General features: G+C 40.8%; 1 protein-coding gene across 2 annotated transcripts in view; it reads right to left on the reverse strand.

The window, feature by feature from the left end:
• The window catches only part of EML1 (EMAP like 1), a 153,247-nt gene that overhangs the window by 38,246 nt on the left and 99,283 nt on the right, over window positions 1-15,718 (reverse strand). For both annotated transcript variants that reach the window (XM_030803302.1, XM_030803301.1), the window contains 5 exons: window positions 13,178-13,206; window positions 9,623-9,752; window positions 7,060-7,209; window positions 6,051-6,120; window positions 3,324-3,434 (listed from right to left, as the gene is read on the reverse strand). In XM_030803302.1, coding sequence (XP_030659162.1) covers window positions 3,324-3,434; window positions 6,051-6,120; window positions 7,060-7,209; window positions 9,623-9,752; window positions 13,178-13,206 — 490 coding nt within the window. The remainder of the gene's footprint in view (window positions 1-3,323; window positions 3,435-6,050; window positions 6,121-7,059; window positions 7,210-9,622; window positions 9,753-13,177; window positions 13,207-15,718) is intronic.

The raw sequence follows: 15,718 nt of genomic DNA on the forward strand, positions 1-15,718 counted from the left end.
AAAGGTTAAATCATTGTTTTAAATTAGATAGGATAAAGCTGAAAGTTTAAGCAAGTTGTTGAAAGTTTGTGAGAAATTAATCTTGTAAAAGAAATTCTGTGTGAACATATTGGCTAAAGTTAAAGGGGTATTAATCAGTTTTTCTGTAAATTAAACATTAGAATAAAAGCACAACAGGTTTTTCTCTGAGCAATGATCTGCTTTTTAACAAAAACTGTAAAGGGTTAATAAAAGGTTTATAAAAATCTTACCTTATGGTCACAGTGATTAAAATTGAATAGATTGGCCAGGCACGATGGCTCACACCTGTAACCCCAGCACTTTGGGACGCCGAGGCAAGTGGATCACTTGAGGTCAGGAGTTTGAGATCAGCATGGCCAACACAGTGAAACCTGTCTCTACTAAAAATACAAAAAAATAGCTGGGCATGGTGGTGTGCACCTGTAATCCCAGCTTCTAGGGAGGCGAGATGGGAGAATTGCTTGAACCCGGGAGGCGGAGGTTGCATTGAGCTGAAATCATGCCACTACCCTCCAGCCTGGGTGACAGAGTGAGACTCTGTCTCAAAAAAAAAAAAAAAGAATAGATTTATCTATGAGATTTTATTAAGAATATTTAACATCAATAGTACACTAATGTAAAGGTGAAATTTGGCTTATTTGGTATAAATGTCATACAGGAAGCATTGTCAAATAGGAAATTGGCTTTCTTTGAGCTGTATTTGTATAAATATGTTATTGGCATGTGTTCCAAAATTAGGTGAAACTCCTATAATTCTGATATGACTTAGTGTATGTTATTAATAGTTGTACTTGTTACGTTAAATTATTTTATGCTCCAGGAGTAACCAAATTTCCTTGTCAATTGTGGCTTTAATTGCAGCTGTCCTAAGACTTTTTGTCATCCACAGACAACTCTTGTCTCATTTTGGTCCTATTTAAAAGGTGGCTTATAATCAGATATAGGCCTTTAACAGGTGCTCTTGAATGCAAGTTTCTGATTACTTTCAACGTTGTAACATTAGAATAGAGGAAAAAACTTTCTGGACTCTCATGGGGAGCTGAAATGTTCCTGAATATCAAGCCTAACAGGAGTTAACTGCATGAACCAAACTAATAGAAGACTGAAGTCATCTTTTTTGACTTTGCTTGGAACGTTGCTGATCCTTTGTTTTTTTCAAAGTCAAGAAAACTTTTCTTTTGAGCTATTTAGAGCTTTTAACAATTAAGTAAAGTATACTGCTATGAACAAAATTTGAAGCATATTTGTTTCTCTCAACCTGATTTCTCCAGAATTTGGAAACTATTTGTGAGTATTCTTAATTTATGGCAATATAGTTAATTGCATAATTGTAATGAATTTGTTTTTGTTTGTAACAGGACACAACCAGAGAAACTGGTTATTTTTTTCACAGGAATGGCATGCTTTCCTTTAAGGAACCAAATTTGAATTGTAGAGTCAATAGAAGCCCCTTGGGGGAAACTGGCCTTGTACCTTGTCTCCACAGTCCCTGTACAGGGTTCCTGACCTGTGGTAAGTAAAGAATGTCACTTTCTCACAGGCCCAGGAGCCCCAAGTTATCTTGGGACCCCCCCAAGAGAAGAGGAATTTACCCAACCCATAGGTATTTGAGGATATAAACCCATGGCTGGGCTTGGCTTTAAAAAAGGTCTTATCTGAGATTCCTTATGGAACAGAGTTCCATCAAAGCCAATTTAAAAAGCCTATGTGAAAAATAATTATTCTTGCTGCACTTTATACAAATAATCAAGTCAAGTATATAAGACTAAGGCTTATTTTTCCAAACAAATCAGTCCTATTATGGTTTGTCTTTAGTAAAAATGGGAGACTGGAGAGAGAAATTATGTTTCAAGAACTATGGTACATTTGTTATTAGATTCCAGTTTCATCAGTTGTTTTTAAGTTTTTTCTGCAATTTAGACTAACCCTGCTTATTCCTGTGAACCAACCAGTGATCTCTGACTGCTGCTCAGAAGAAATAAAAGCAATGGGTAATGTAAATATCTGGATCAGTATTCTAATTCTGGACACCCTGGAATCAGCTAGCAACCCCATATCAGCTTGGTTCCAATAGTTGCCCAGTTAATAAAAAGCCTTCTTACTTAGTTTACTTGGGATAATTTTGTTTATTTTGTTTTACTGTTGTGGAATATATTGCTGCTGTACTCTTTGTGTAGGAATGCAGGATAAGCTTACTCAATGTTTTCTTAAATTGAACACTTACTAATCTTCCAGATATCACCTTGCCATACCGACGCTTTCTGACTGAGCTCTTCTCTACCCCAAGTACAAGAGATCCTAATAGTTAGGCAGGAATATCATCACCCCTATTCAGCCTGAAGAAGTTACAGAAGATGGATCTCTGTCCCTCTACAACCCTTAGGATTAAGGATTCTCTTATAAAAGGGAGGGGAGAAATGTCAGAGGCATTTGAACCAGAGCAACTTGAATAAGGTCTGGGTAAAATGAGGCTGAGTCCTACTGGGCTGCACTCCCAGGTGGTTAGGCATTCTAGGTCATGGAATGAGATGGAGGTTGGCACAAGGTATAGGTCATAAAAACCTTGCTGATATAACAGCTTGTAGTAAAGAAGCTGGCTAAATCCCGCCAAAACCAAGATGGCGACAAGAGTGACCTCTGGTTGTCCTCACTGCTACACTCCCACCAGCGCCATTACAGTTTACAAATGCCATGGCAACATCAGGAAGTTACCCTATATGGTCTAAAAAGGGGAGACATGAATAATCCACCCCTTGTTTAGCATATAATCAAGAAATAGTCATAAAAATGGGCAACCAGTGGCCCTCAGGGCTGCTCTATAGAGTAGACATTCTTTTAGTCTTTTACTTTCCTAATAAACTTGCTTTCACTTTACTCTATGGACTTGCCTTGAATTCTTACGAGAGATCCAAGAACTCTCTCTTGGGGTCTGGATCGGGACCCCTTTCCGGTAGCAGGATGGCAGAGACAGACACACTGGAGCCACCCTTGAAAGAAGCAGGTAAAATTCAAGGCCAGAGCACACAAACTGCCTTAAGGAAAGTGAGGATGATGTCTCTGGGGGCCTGTTTTCATCACCAAACCCATGTGGCTGGAGATGCCTGATTGGAAGTGTGTGTCCCTGATAAGACACACATATGACCTCTGACTGAGGGGTTCTGGGAAGCAGGAATGTTTCAGAGTCCAAGTCTGTACACACATCCGGGCAGGTATTGAGGGTGTCAACTCCCCCTCTTCAACCCTGAGTTGATTCTCTACTTCCTGTGGAAGAAGACAGCAATATCCACAGGGCACATACTTACAGATTTTGAGAATGCAATACAGGTGACTGCTCGGTCAAAAAAACCTATTCCAATGACGTGGAGAGTATTCAATGTCACAGAATCCCAGATGCGCACATGTGGGGGCAATTGCTGTTTAGAAAAAAAGCACAGAGCCATCAACTGTGATGGTGATACACATGTGTCTTTACCTTGAAGCTACAGGATTACTTGGGCAGTAACTCGGACTTTGTCAAAACAAAAGATCGTTTTCTGCAATCTTTTTATGTAAATAAAACATTCCCAATGCCTTCAGGAGGTGGAGGGCCTTGTTGATAATTTAACAGTAAGGAGAGGTCTACCGAGTTTTAGAATTTGAATGGCCAATTTTTGACAATAGTACCATGGGAATTGACACTTTCATTTGTGCATCTAAATATGTCTGAATTTTAGAAATGAAAAAATGGAATCTCACATATGGGTTATTCTTTTAAAGTCTGTTTTGTTGCTAAGATGTCACCATGCCTAAGTTCATAAGATGGTCACCACCAAATAATATTAAGAGCTTAACAGACCAGGTGTGGTGGCTCACGCCTGTAATCCCAGCATTTTGGGAGGCTGAGGCAGGTGGATCACCTGAGGTCAGGAGTTCGAGACCAGCCTGACAAACATGGTGAAACCCTGTCTCTACAAAATACAAAAAATTAGCCGGGCATGGTGGCGCATGCCTGTAATCCCAGCTACTTGGGAGACTGAGGCAGGAGAATTGCTTGAACCCGGGAGGTGGAGGTTGCAGTGAGCCAAGATTGTACCACTGTACCACTCCAGCCTGCGCAACAAGAGCGAAACTCTGTCTCAAAAAAAAAAAAAAAAAAAAAAAAGCTTAACATTCTTGGGCAAAACAGGCATCAATTATGTACAAATAAGATTTAGAATTGTTATAATTGGTTTAAAATCCTCTCAACTGTGTTCCTAGGTTATTTACGCTAATTTTTCTCTTCCTTAATAGAAGAAAGCATCATAGAGCAACCAGTAGATTTATCAGTAAGAAAAGGTGCTGGCCTTGGACCTAGTAGAAACATTAGGCAGGCGTTGGGTAAACCAGGTTCTAGTTCAGTCTAATCTCTAAGTAGCTGGGTGTCCGCAGGCATTCACTAGGCCTCTCTGGATTTCTCTATGGGTAAACGGAAAGATAGCTATAACACTTTTCTCTGGTTCTAAAGCGCCGATTCAATTTCAATGCCAGAAACTGAAATATACTTTTAAGCCACTAGAGGGAGGAACAAATGGCTTGCCACTAATTTCAAAGAATTTTTCAAAGCCATTTAACATTTAAAAAAAAAAAAAAAAGGATTGAAAGACCCATTCAATTTAAGTGAATTTATTTACCTAATAGTGGTCTGATTTCCATTATTTCTGTTAACTCTTTACGAGTATAAAATATTAATGGAGGTCAGGTGCAGTGGTTCACGCCAGTAATCCCAGTACTTTGGGAGGCTGAGGTGGGCAGATCGCTTGAGCCCAGGAGTTTGAGACCAGCCTGGGCAATGTGGTGAAATGCTGTCTCTACAAAAAATACAAAAATTGACTGGGCAAGGTGGTGTGTGCCTCTACTCCCAGCTACTCAGGAGGCTGAGGTGGGAGGATCACTTGAGCCTGGGGGGCAGAGGTGGCAATGACCCGTGACTGTGCCACTGCATTCCAGCCTGGGCGACAGAGTGAGACCCTGTCTCAAGAAAAAAAAAAAAATTAATGGAAAATAGCATAAGATTAATATTTAAAATCCAATGTTACTAAAATATTTTCTGAAATATGGTAGTATTCATTTTTTTCTGGATGAAAACATGTTGATAAAATGTATGTACTTAAAGAAATTAGTTTCAGATAAAATATTATGCAATAACAAGCTATATAAAAGTAGATATCAAAAAAGCTACAAGCTCCCTCTCTAACGCCTTAAAATGCAAATTAAAGTCTTGCTGAAGTGCTTGCAAAATCTGTGCTAAAAACCTCCTAGTAGCTTTTGTGACTGCACACAGACACAAACTCCATGGGTTAAAGTCACGACTGTTAAACGACATTCACAGGACAGGGCAGAGGGTGGCTGAAATTTGGCAAAATGTTGTACATTCAAATTATTATTATAATTTTAACTTTATTAAATGTTTACCTTCATATTTTTAATACTTATCATATAAATAAACATTTTAAGAATTAGGGAATTCTTTATTCAGAACAATGCTATTTAAAAATCTGATGAAATTAAGATGAGCTCCAGGGATTTTTAAGGTCATGGTCAGTCTTTTTTTTTTTTTTTTTTGAGGCTTAGTCTCTCTCTGTCACCCAGGATGGAGTGCAGTGGCATGATCTTGGCTCACTGCAACCTCCGCCTCCTGGGTTCAAGTGATTCTCCTGCTTCAGCCTCTGGAGTAGCTGAGACTACAGGCACGTGCCACCACACCTGGCTAATTTTTGTATTTTTAGTAGAGACGGGTTTCACTATGTTGGCTAGGCTGGTCTCAAACTTCTGACCTCAAGAGATCCAGCCTGCCTTCGCCTCCCAAAGTGCTGGGATTATAGGCGTGAGCCACCGCACCCTGCCACACAATAAGTCTTCTAATTTACAATAAAAAATTCTAGTGAGGGGTTCAGAAGTTTTCGGATACCATAATTTTATCTAAGCAGCCTTACTCAGCAGCACAATGTTTTCTAAAAATGACTTTGTGTTACCAGTTCATTACGAAACAATGAAAAGGTAACGTAACTCACTTTTCCATCCTTCGATGTGCCTGCGACTTGTCCTGTTGCTATCGTGATCCGATCAGGATGAACTGCTAGGCTAAGAAAAGGATATTTATAAAACATCTACATGTTGCAGGTAAGTTTTACTTTTCCCTTGCTCAAATATAATCTAGTCAAAAATTTAAATATAAGAAATATATAATGCCTAACTTCTTTCAGACTCATGACAAATTCTCTGAGCACCACGACGTTAGACAACTAGTGCCTAATTCATTTCATCTTAATTCCCTTATTTCTTCTTAAGAATTTTCAAACTTAAGGAAAAAGCATTCTCTGCTAGGAAAATACCATTGCAATCTCAGAACCACTACATTAGTCTACAATCTTTATTAAAAAGTCATGTCGAGTACATAAATAGGAAAGATACCATCTTTCGTGAACAGGATTTTTATCACTGACCAAGGAACCAGGACAAATACAAATATATAAATCCATCTCTTCACGCATCCATCCTTCCAAGATATGCAAAATGCCTACCAAAAGCTATAAACAAATTACGGGAAGAGCCGACTCAGCCACAAACATGAGGCAACACGTTTTTATGTTTATCAAAAAAATAAAGACCCAGATTAGAAGCCTTTAACACATGATGTGTTAAGACGGCCTCCAAAGAGGTGGCGCTCTTTGTTGAGACAATGCGGTCCGTGAAGCTCATGCGTTGGTGAGGCTGGAAAACTAAACATGAGAGGTGTCTCACGGAGCGCAGTAGTGAGCGGACCACAAGGAGACCACACAGAAGAGCTCTCCCAAAGACCTCATTTCCTCAGACCCTCTTCCTTCTCTTTGGTTATGTCCCAATACTGACCGTGTTCTGCTAATGCTATTTCCACCTGTGCAACAGGAATCACATTTATTTATTTATTTATTTTAGCGACAGGGTTTCACTGTTGCCCAGGATGGTCTGGAACTCCTGGCCTCAAGTGATCCTCCCACCTCGGCCTTCCGAGTAGCAGGAATGACCTGTTTTAGGACTTACCACTTCACGTCATCGTTGTGGCCAGCGTAATGCCTCTGCAGTTGCTCCTCCACGTTGTATAACACCACCACGGACGCGATGAAGTAGACAGTCTCTCCCGTCGGAAGCAAGTACAGGTTGTTACGGCAGTCTCGACCCCTGTACCCATAGCTTTGTGGATGTCAAGATAAAATTTTTTTTCCCTTTAAGAGCTGATAAAACATCAGCTTTATTCAACAGGCACAGGCAATAAAATACCATATAACTATTACCATCAGCGTCACTAATTTAAATAACATTAAATTGCAAATATTCGGTGACAAATACATGTGACCCCCAAAAGGCATGCAGTAAAGTTGGAAACAGTCATTGATGTAATGTGAATACATATTTTTACAAGGATTTGGTTTTATGTTTAGAAAGCTATTGAGTTAATTATTATTATTTTTTTACTGTAATCTTTGAGCTAAATATTTACTAAAAAATTCCTTTTTTAAACATGGTAAAAGTACTTAGAAAGGGTACAAATGACACACACACGTGCACACAAACATACATAAAAGGTAAAAAAAAAAAACATCAGGCCCCTCAGATCCTTTGGGATAAGAATCCCTGTTAAAATTTTCACATTATACTTCCAAACCTTGAAAATTATTTTATTTTGAGAACAAAATATCACTTGAACTTGGATGTAAAAAGTAACCTGGCAAGAAGCCAAATAATGGCCAAAAAATGCTATTTATTTAGAGCAAATTTCATTGCTTTACATCTTCTAAAATATGAACAGGAAGTAGGCTGAATAAATGTTTTGAATAATGTTTTCCAGATGTGATATAACCGTTTAATAAACCACTACTGACTTAAAGATGAGCTGAAGCACTTCAATTTCATGTATCAAAATAGATTCCAAAACAGGTGCAGGTAAATGCCTATGACACTTGAATCTGAAAAAAAAAAAGTATTTTGGGGGAGAAATTTAGGTACAGGTGGTAATTTTTAAAAATTTCTAAAGAATATGATTCCATAATCTCAAATAGTAATTATTCTAAATGAAGTCACAATAGCTTCAATTTAAACCAACATCTTATAATTTGTGTTCCAGGCTTGGCATTAAACAGGTGCTCAATAAATATTTGAGGGTGAAAAAAATATATATATATATTTTTGCCTTAAAATCTGCATAGACTGAAAGGTGGTCTCTGCAGGCTTCCTCTAAAGTAATAAGAAAATGGAAATAAATGGAAAAATAATCAACATTTAATTCACCTTTTTCACAGTTTCTATTTTCTTATCTTTCAGTTGTTTTTTCCCCTGGAAGCTCATTTTTCCAAATCTCATGCCATGAAGCTGCCAGCACCTCTGTTTCAAGAACGTTAGTTATATGGTTGATTCAGATTTTTGTGGCCTAGATTTTTGGGGAGCTTTTTTGATTGATATGAATATATGTATTTTTGAGACAGAGACTTGCCATGTTACCAAGGCTGGACCTGAACTCCTGGATCCTTCCACCTAAGCCTCTTGTACAGCTGGGACTACAGGGGTACATCACTGTAGCTAGCTTTTTTTTTTTTTTTTAAAGTAGGATGATATCTACATGACACGTCAATTTCATTTACGTCATTCACTTGACTCCCTTCATTCAGTACTTTGGTATTCATATTTTTCTATCATCCCTTCAGTCAAGGTCACACTTGAAGTTAGGCTCCTAAGGCTGGCCAAGTCCATACTTGGTTTAAGGGGAGAATGCTAGTCCTCCTTTCAGGGTACCCCTCTTTCTTTGGGTTTAAAAACTTTTTTGCCAATGTGGTTTAGTTTCAATTTTGGATACTCTCATTTCCTCAATCACAAGGACAATATTTTCTTGCACTGTCACTGTTGTTTCCTTATAAATATAGAGAACGCCTAGTTTTCTATCTGTCCCTGAAGAGTTGACTAAGTATATGATAGCTCCTGTTAAAAATAATTGGCTTTTGGCCAGGCGTGGTGGCTCATGCCTATAATCCCAGCACTTTGGGAAGCTGAGACAAGCAGATTGCTTGAGTCCAGGAGTTCAAGAACAGCTTGGGCAACATAGGGAGACTCTATCTCTTAAAACGAAAAATCAGTTCTCATTAGAATCTAAAATTTTACCCATTCTTGATTATTTTCACTGTTCGCTTCTTTATATATTTCTAACTACTACTGTCATTCTTTTGGAAAGAATAAAATTCGGACCAGAAACTAGTGATTCATTTTCTCCTGACAAAGAAAAAAATCACTCATACAATCATATAACATCTTCATATTTTCTTTTCAGGAAAATAATGAATATGTATTTGAGCCAGAACCACAGCTATTTCATTCAGGAATGATAAGCTGGTTCTCCTGATACTAAGCAGCTCTTATGAAGCTCCTACTTTGTTAGAACTCTGTAGGTCTGTAACATATGGTCAATTTTGTTACATTAAGTTTTCAAAAGTAACAGTAAAACGTTTTGTTTTTTAAAAGCTTATGAGGACTTAAGTTTTATGAATTTCTACAGTTAACATCAAGCATTGATTGACTGATAACTTCATGTGAGACCTAATCCATGAATAAAGGATACACCCATTCCAGCTTGAGTCTCTTGGTTGGAAGTTCTACTTTTGCTTCCAAGCTGTAAGAATCCACTTGATCTTTGGGCATGTACATGGTAACAGGGCGTCCACGAAGAAACATTTTTACATAGCCTTCTTCTACAAAAAGAACAAAGATGTCAGTAAGATACCTCAGTGCCCAGCGTACCTGAAAACAAATGCTTTATCCTTTCTAGCCTTTCAGTGTAAAAGAGAAACTTTTACCCTTCTGCCATTTCTAATTGATATCCTAGGGAAAAAAGTAACATAAAAGTAAACAGTTTGAAACAAAAGTTTGCATCTTGTTTGCTTTTGGTATTCTGTTTACTTAAGTACATGAGATACCTACGAAATTGTAAAAGGCAGGAAGGAACTTGATTCCAACAACGATTTTCCATGAGATTTTACTGCTTACTTTCTTTTATCATCAGGAGGGCAAAAAACACCACCCCCAAAATTCAACTAACACAAGAAATCCACTTAAAAGTTTTTGAGTTCAATGTATACACAATCTCAATATCCAAATTCACAAATACTTTTCAATATTTAAATGGATTTGTTATATTGCAATGTAAAAATATATCTTTATGTATCTTTTAATTGAACAATTCTTTCAAGTGTAAAGAACACAAAATCAGCAGAAGTGCATGCAATGCGAAAAGGAAAATGCTCAAAGAAAATCTAGAAATGGAAAACAAAAGAACAAAAGACCCATTAGAGAGAGAAATCAGGATGCAAAACTCTCTAGAACGAACATAACTTTTAATAAAATAACTTTTAATATAAAATAACTGTTAATATTTCAATAAATTATAGGGACAAAAGTAAATATCAATAATGTATCGACACGGGGTGACTCCTAGACCTCAAAAAGAACATCTTGGGGTGTTCTGACTGGAGTTCTCAGGATATGACAAGGGCAAAGAAAATGTCTCGTGAGCTCCGCTCCTGGTGAATTCCGTTCAGATTCAGAACTCGCTGAATTCTGAAATTTCATTGCAGATTAAAGGACCTGGTTTTAATGGTATTTAAATTGGGCAGTTGGAACCAGGGATACCTGTACACAACTCAACAGAAAAAGCATCCGCAGGGAGGAAATGGGCGAGGAACAGTTAGGAAATAATTATAGTACAAGTTAGTTTTATAAGTCTTATTCTTACGGATTTTCAAACAATGCCACATGCAATATTACTTAAAAATCAAGAGGGCACCCCAGTTTCATGTTATTGTGTGCATGCGCTTCAGGTCTTAAATGCATGCACGTGACACACTCTTCACACTGCGTATTAAGACTGACGTTGAGTGAGAGTCATGAACGCGATCATCCCTTCCTATGTGTGCCAGCCACTGCGTCCCATGGATCCTCCCCTTACAATGTCTCCCACGCTGGTGCCAACTTCCCCAGGTGCACTGGGGTCCCATCACCACAGGCTCTCTTATGGCTCTCCTGGGTCAGTTTACACACTGCTGCCAAGCCCACCAAGGCCCAAACCAGGTTTTACGGAGCCCCTCCTCCATGTAAATTTCTTCACCTGCTCTCTTCCTTGCTGGCTCCAGCAGGTCTAAATGCCCTGCCAGGCTCTCACCGCACAGGACCTTATCTGCCACAGCCACCCACAGGGATTCTCCTCTGGGGCCAGGCGTGTCTCTTTGCCCCCCTCTACACGCTGTCCTGTCTGTGCCACCGCTCATGCTGTTCTCTTCTGAAGCTTCTTCCCTTCCTTAAACCTCACCCAAATACAAGCTCATCAGGGGCTGTGTGGCTACCACAACCAAAGAATCTAAAAGCACCCAAAAGATTGACATTCTTAAAAAGAGGGGCAGGAGACTGGAGTTGACAGCTAAATGAAAAGGGATTCTAGCAGCTCTCTTTGTAAGAGAATCAGTCCTGCCGGAAAGCTCGCAGAATGTAGGTTAGGAATAAAGACAATATAATGCTATTTCCACAACACGTAAAAAAAGCACAGTGTGGATGTATATAACCAATGTCTATGAAATATCCACCTGAGTCTATCACAGGTATGTGATGATTAAGAGTCCTTAGGACTGAGCTTACTTACTGCACAATTTTAACTTACTGAACTAGGCAAAAAAAGCACTGAAGTTAGCCTTGGCACTGTTTTGTACTGGTGATTCAGACAGGCTACATCTAAAATCAAAATGCAGCCAGGGAAAGCAGTGTTTGTTCCAGGCAGGTTAGGATAACAGCACACACGCCACCAAACCCAAAGGCGCTAGTGGGAAGAGGCCAGCAGCAGTGCATGATACCAAGTCAAACAGTGGGACATCCAGGGGTGGCCCTATAGCTCTCTTAAGGTTTATATAGATGAAAAAAAAAATTCCTGCAGTCAGCCAATAACCAATTGGGGTCCAAATTACAGCCACTTATTAAAGCCCATCCGAGTAAATGCTCAGGGATGCGTTTAACTTAAAATGAATCGAAGTGGTTTGCAACACAAAAACATTTTCATACAAGGAGAGCATCTGTTTGCCTGTATGAAAAAGGTTTCTGTAGCCTGGGTAACAGCTTTGCTCAGAGAGCTATGAGGTTTCAGAAATGCTGCCTACCTTTGCAGTGTGTCACCCGGCGTTTCCCTTGTGATTTCGGAGACAGAGACAGAAGGGCTAGATAAAGAGACGGTGGAGTACTGCAAGTGTGGCTGGCCTGCCTGCCCCAGAGCCCGGAGCCCTCACTAGCCCGCAGGCCAACACCTGACCTGCCCCCCAGTCTTAAAATCTGGACACGGTTCAGGGATCCTGGCAAGTGCGCTCACGATGTGGCCCTGCGAGCTTACAGCAATTACATTTTCAGTGAGTAATTTCATGCTTCCTGAAAATGAAATGAACACTAAAGCACATGCTGATAAATACAAAACTTTGACTTTTATGTTTTAATTCTGAACTTAAGAAAAAAACTAGAACAATTAAAATCAAATGAATGTATTTAATCAATTACATATTTGTCCATTTTTTGCATTTTAAATGCATTTCTAAATAAGGTTAAGATGCTAGACAACAGCATCTACCTTATTACAAAAGGTGTTAAAAAAGATATATGGAAAGATATACATGAACTATTAGTTTGCAGTTTAGGAGATCATAGGCAGAAAAAGAAAAGCTACTTTTAGACAGTTATATAACTTGATGCATAAGAAACTTTCCCCTAAGAGAAATGCAAATGTTGATAACAGAATCCAGTTAGTAAGGAAGGAATAACCAAGGCAACAGACACCTTTTAATCTAGAAATTCCATCATGGCATAGGTGGTGGCATTCCACTCTCCTCCTTACTGGCATGTCTTACATTGGTTTTGGACAGGGTAGGGGAAGGGTTTGCTCTTTATGACTGTTTAAAGGCAGTCTCGCTGTCACTATCTGAGCCATTCAACCCCCAGGTACAAGGCTGACAGCACTCCATCTGGTCTGTACAAACCAAAGCTCCTGTGTGTCCAAGGCTGGCCCCTGAAGCTGGCTACTTCTTTTCTGTCCCTTGAGTTCTGAGAAAGTGAGTGAGGGGTTCCCATACAAAAATTAAATCAGACTTACCTGCACTGAATACAGGCTCCTTGGGTTTGCTGTGAAAATAAACCAAAAACAGTTTTTAAAGGGCGCTGTGGCTGTTTAATCTCATTCACTTCAGACCCCAAAGCCATGGCTGCAGTAGTCTGCCACACAAATGCTGCGTAAGTTATACATGTTAATAAGAAAAACACAACCAATTTTACTGCAAAAAGTAACACACATAAACAATCACAAACAATCTCATAGGTGCAAGAGATTGCAATCCTAACTTTATCACCAAAGTTGTGCTTTTTATGAGTGCAAATAAGTGTTTTGGGGAGGAAAAAAATGTGGTTAATCAAGAAGGGAATGACCCTGTCTAAATGTGTAAGAATGGTTGTTTTTATTCCCCACACTCTTCTGAGAGATTTAAAGAACTTAAAACTAGCAAATTCCTGACAAAAGATCTTTTGGTGAGGCCTTTTAGAGCTCACCTGCTAAGCAGATGGCTGCTCTAGGAAGACAAGCGGGTGAGCACAAAGTAGAAAGAGGAGGGGGGAACACCAGGGTGTGGTGCCCTCCAACTCAGCCATCTCTTGGGAGAGGTAGGGACACCCCTGATGACTTCAGTCACTCTGGGCACCCACCATGAGCAGGTGAGACCACCCCATGACAGCACTTGGGAAACCAAACCCAGGAAGCATTCAAGGATAGACAGCCGCAGACAGACTGGACATCCCTAGGAGCAAGCACCTCACAGGAGAAACTTCCACGAGGGGACCCTGGGGGTAGAAGGAGAGGCAGCCGCCACTGCAGACCCACTACTTTCTGCCAGGGGCACCCCTCCCATGGTACCACCTTTGGGGAGATGGCACCGTCTCCATTCCCGACAGGGACAGGGAGACCCAGAGAGCTCAGGGAAGGGGGTGACCCTGTGACCTCAACTTTGTCTCCAAAGTTCATGCTTTGCACCACTTAGCTTCCCTGACTTCTGCCTGCTTTAAGATACAGAAGATGACACAGGAAATAAACGGGAGTCAAGGGGTGCACTGGTTTCACCATAGTGCCTTAAATGCTGCTAGGAGCACATACGCATTTTGTGTGTGTGTGTGTATTTAAAACAAAAACTTGAGCAGATATATTCCTAATATTACTCCTCAATTTTTGACTTGAAACACAATGAAAAACACCAGGAATAAAAACTATCCTTAACCCCATGATGTAGTAAGTATATTCTATATTAATATTCTTGATTTCCAGATAATTTCACGTAGCACATGGGGTGGGGCGGTAGAGCCTACTACTTTCCTGATGCTTTAAAAGTGGTTTACTCTGTTCAAATGTGTTTTAAGTAGTTTTATAAGCTATAGGCCTAGTTTCCTAAACTCTAAACTATGGTTTGAAAATACTACCATAAAGGCATGGCACAGCCTTTGAACCTAAAAGCCTGGGTCTTACATTGGCCTACAAGGCCCTAACCAATCTCCACCTGACCCCTGTATTCTTCCAAGCTCATCTCCCTTCACTATATTCCCTGCTGTTCTGGGAGCCTGGCCCAGCAGGCTCCGTGTCAGGCGCTGGCTTATGGGCCCTCCTGGACCATTCTCCCCGAAGTCAGCCACTCTCAGGCCACTGCTTTAGCTGTGCATACGGCTTCATGTTCCCTGCTCCACACTGAAACCCTCCTCAGGCCCTGCTCGCCACACCCCCGCCCCTCCTGCTTTATTTTTCTCTATAGCACTTATTTGCCCCCTGCCTTCATTTTGTTTCTCCCACCAGGAGGCAATTCCACAGGGGCAGGGATCTTTCTGTTCATGGCTATATTCCCAGGGCCTTGGACAATAGACAGCAGCTGCCCTGGTGTGAGGCCTGGAGCTCCTGTGGAATTCCTCTTGGTTCTCTGTCTTCAGCCTTCAGCAGGCCCCAAGGATCTGTGCCTGGTGGGTGGTGGTGGGGTCGGCTCTCAGCAATCCTGCCTCACCCCGGGGCACACACAGCTGCTGCCAAGAACCTGGTGTGGGGCTTGGTGTGCAGATGGAGTTTCTCTCCATCCTCCCGGTCCCCAGACCTCACTACACACCCACCCCTCAAAGGGCTCTCTCTCAGCTCTCCTCATCCTTCCTTTGGGGGTGGCCAGCTGCTGCCTGGCACTTAGTTCAAGGCCCTGAACGAGGAGAACGTCTCTTGGCTTTCCTCCTGGCATGCCTCTGCCTCAGTGGGTCTCTCTCAGCTGCCTGTCTGGCTCCCAATCCACCACGCACACTCACTGAAGTCTGGGGAAAAGCGGAGTGCGTGTGAGCAGGGGGAGGGTTCTCGTGTGCCCAGAGCCCCCGGGGACTCTGAACTCTCCTGCCAGTCCACACTCGGCCTTTCCCAATTCTACAGCTCCAGTTTTCCTACTCCCATCTACGAGGGCTCCCCTTTTCTCCCCGCTACTCTGCCAAAGACAAAAGCAGTCGTGGGGCCTGTCCCTCCTCAGATGGGCTTGCCACTTTTCAGTAACATTTCAGTTCATTATACTACTTTCTGTCCTCAGCTCCATGGTGGCCTTAAAATAGCTATGATATTGTAGATACCTGAATTGTT

Source organism: Nomascus leucogenys, chromosome 22a, assembly GCF_006542625.1.
Source record: "Nomascus leucogenys isolate Asia chromosome 22a, Asia_NLE_v1, whole genome shotgun sequence".
In the NCBI taxonomy this organism is placed as follows: Eukaryota; Metazoa; Chordata; class Mammalia; order Primates; family Hylobatidae; genus Nomascus; species Nomascus leucogenys.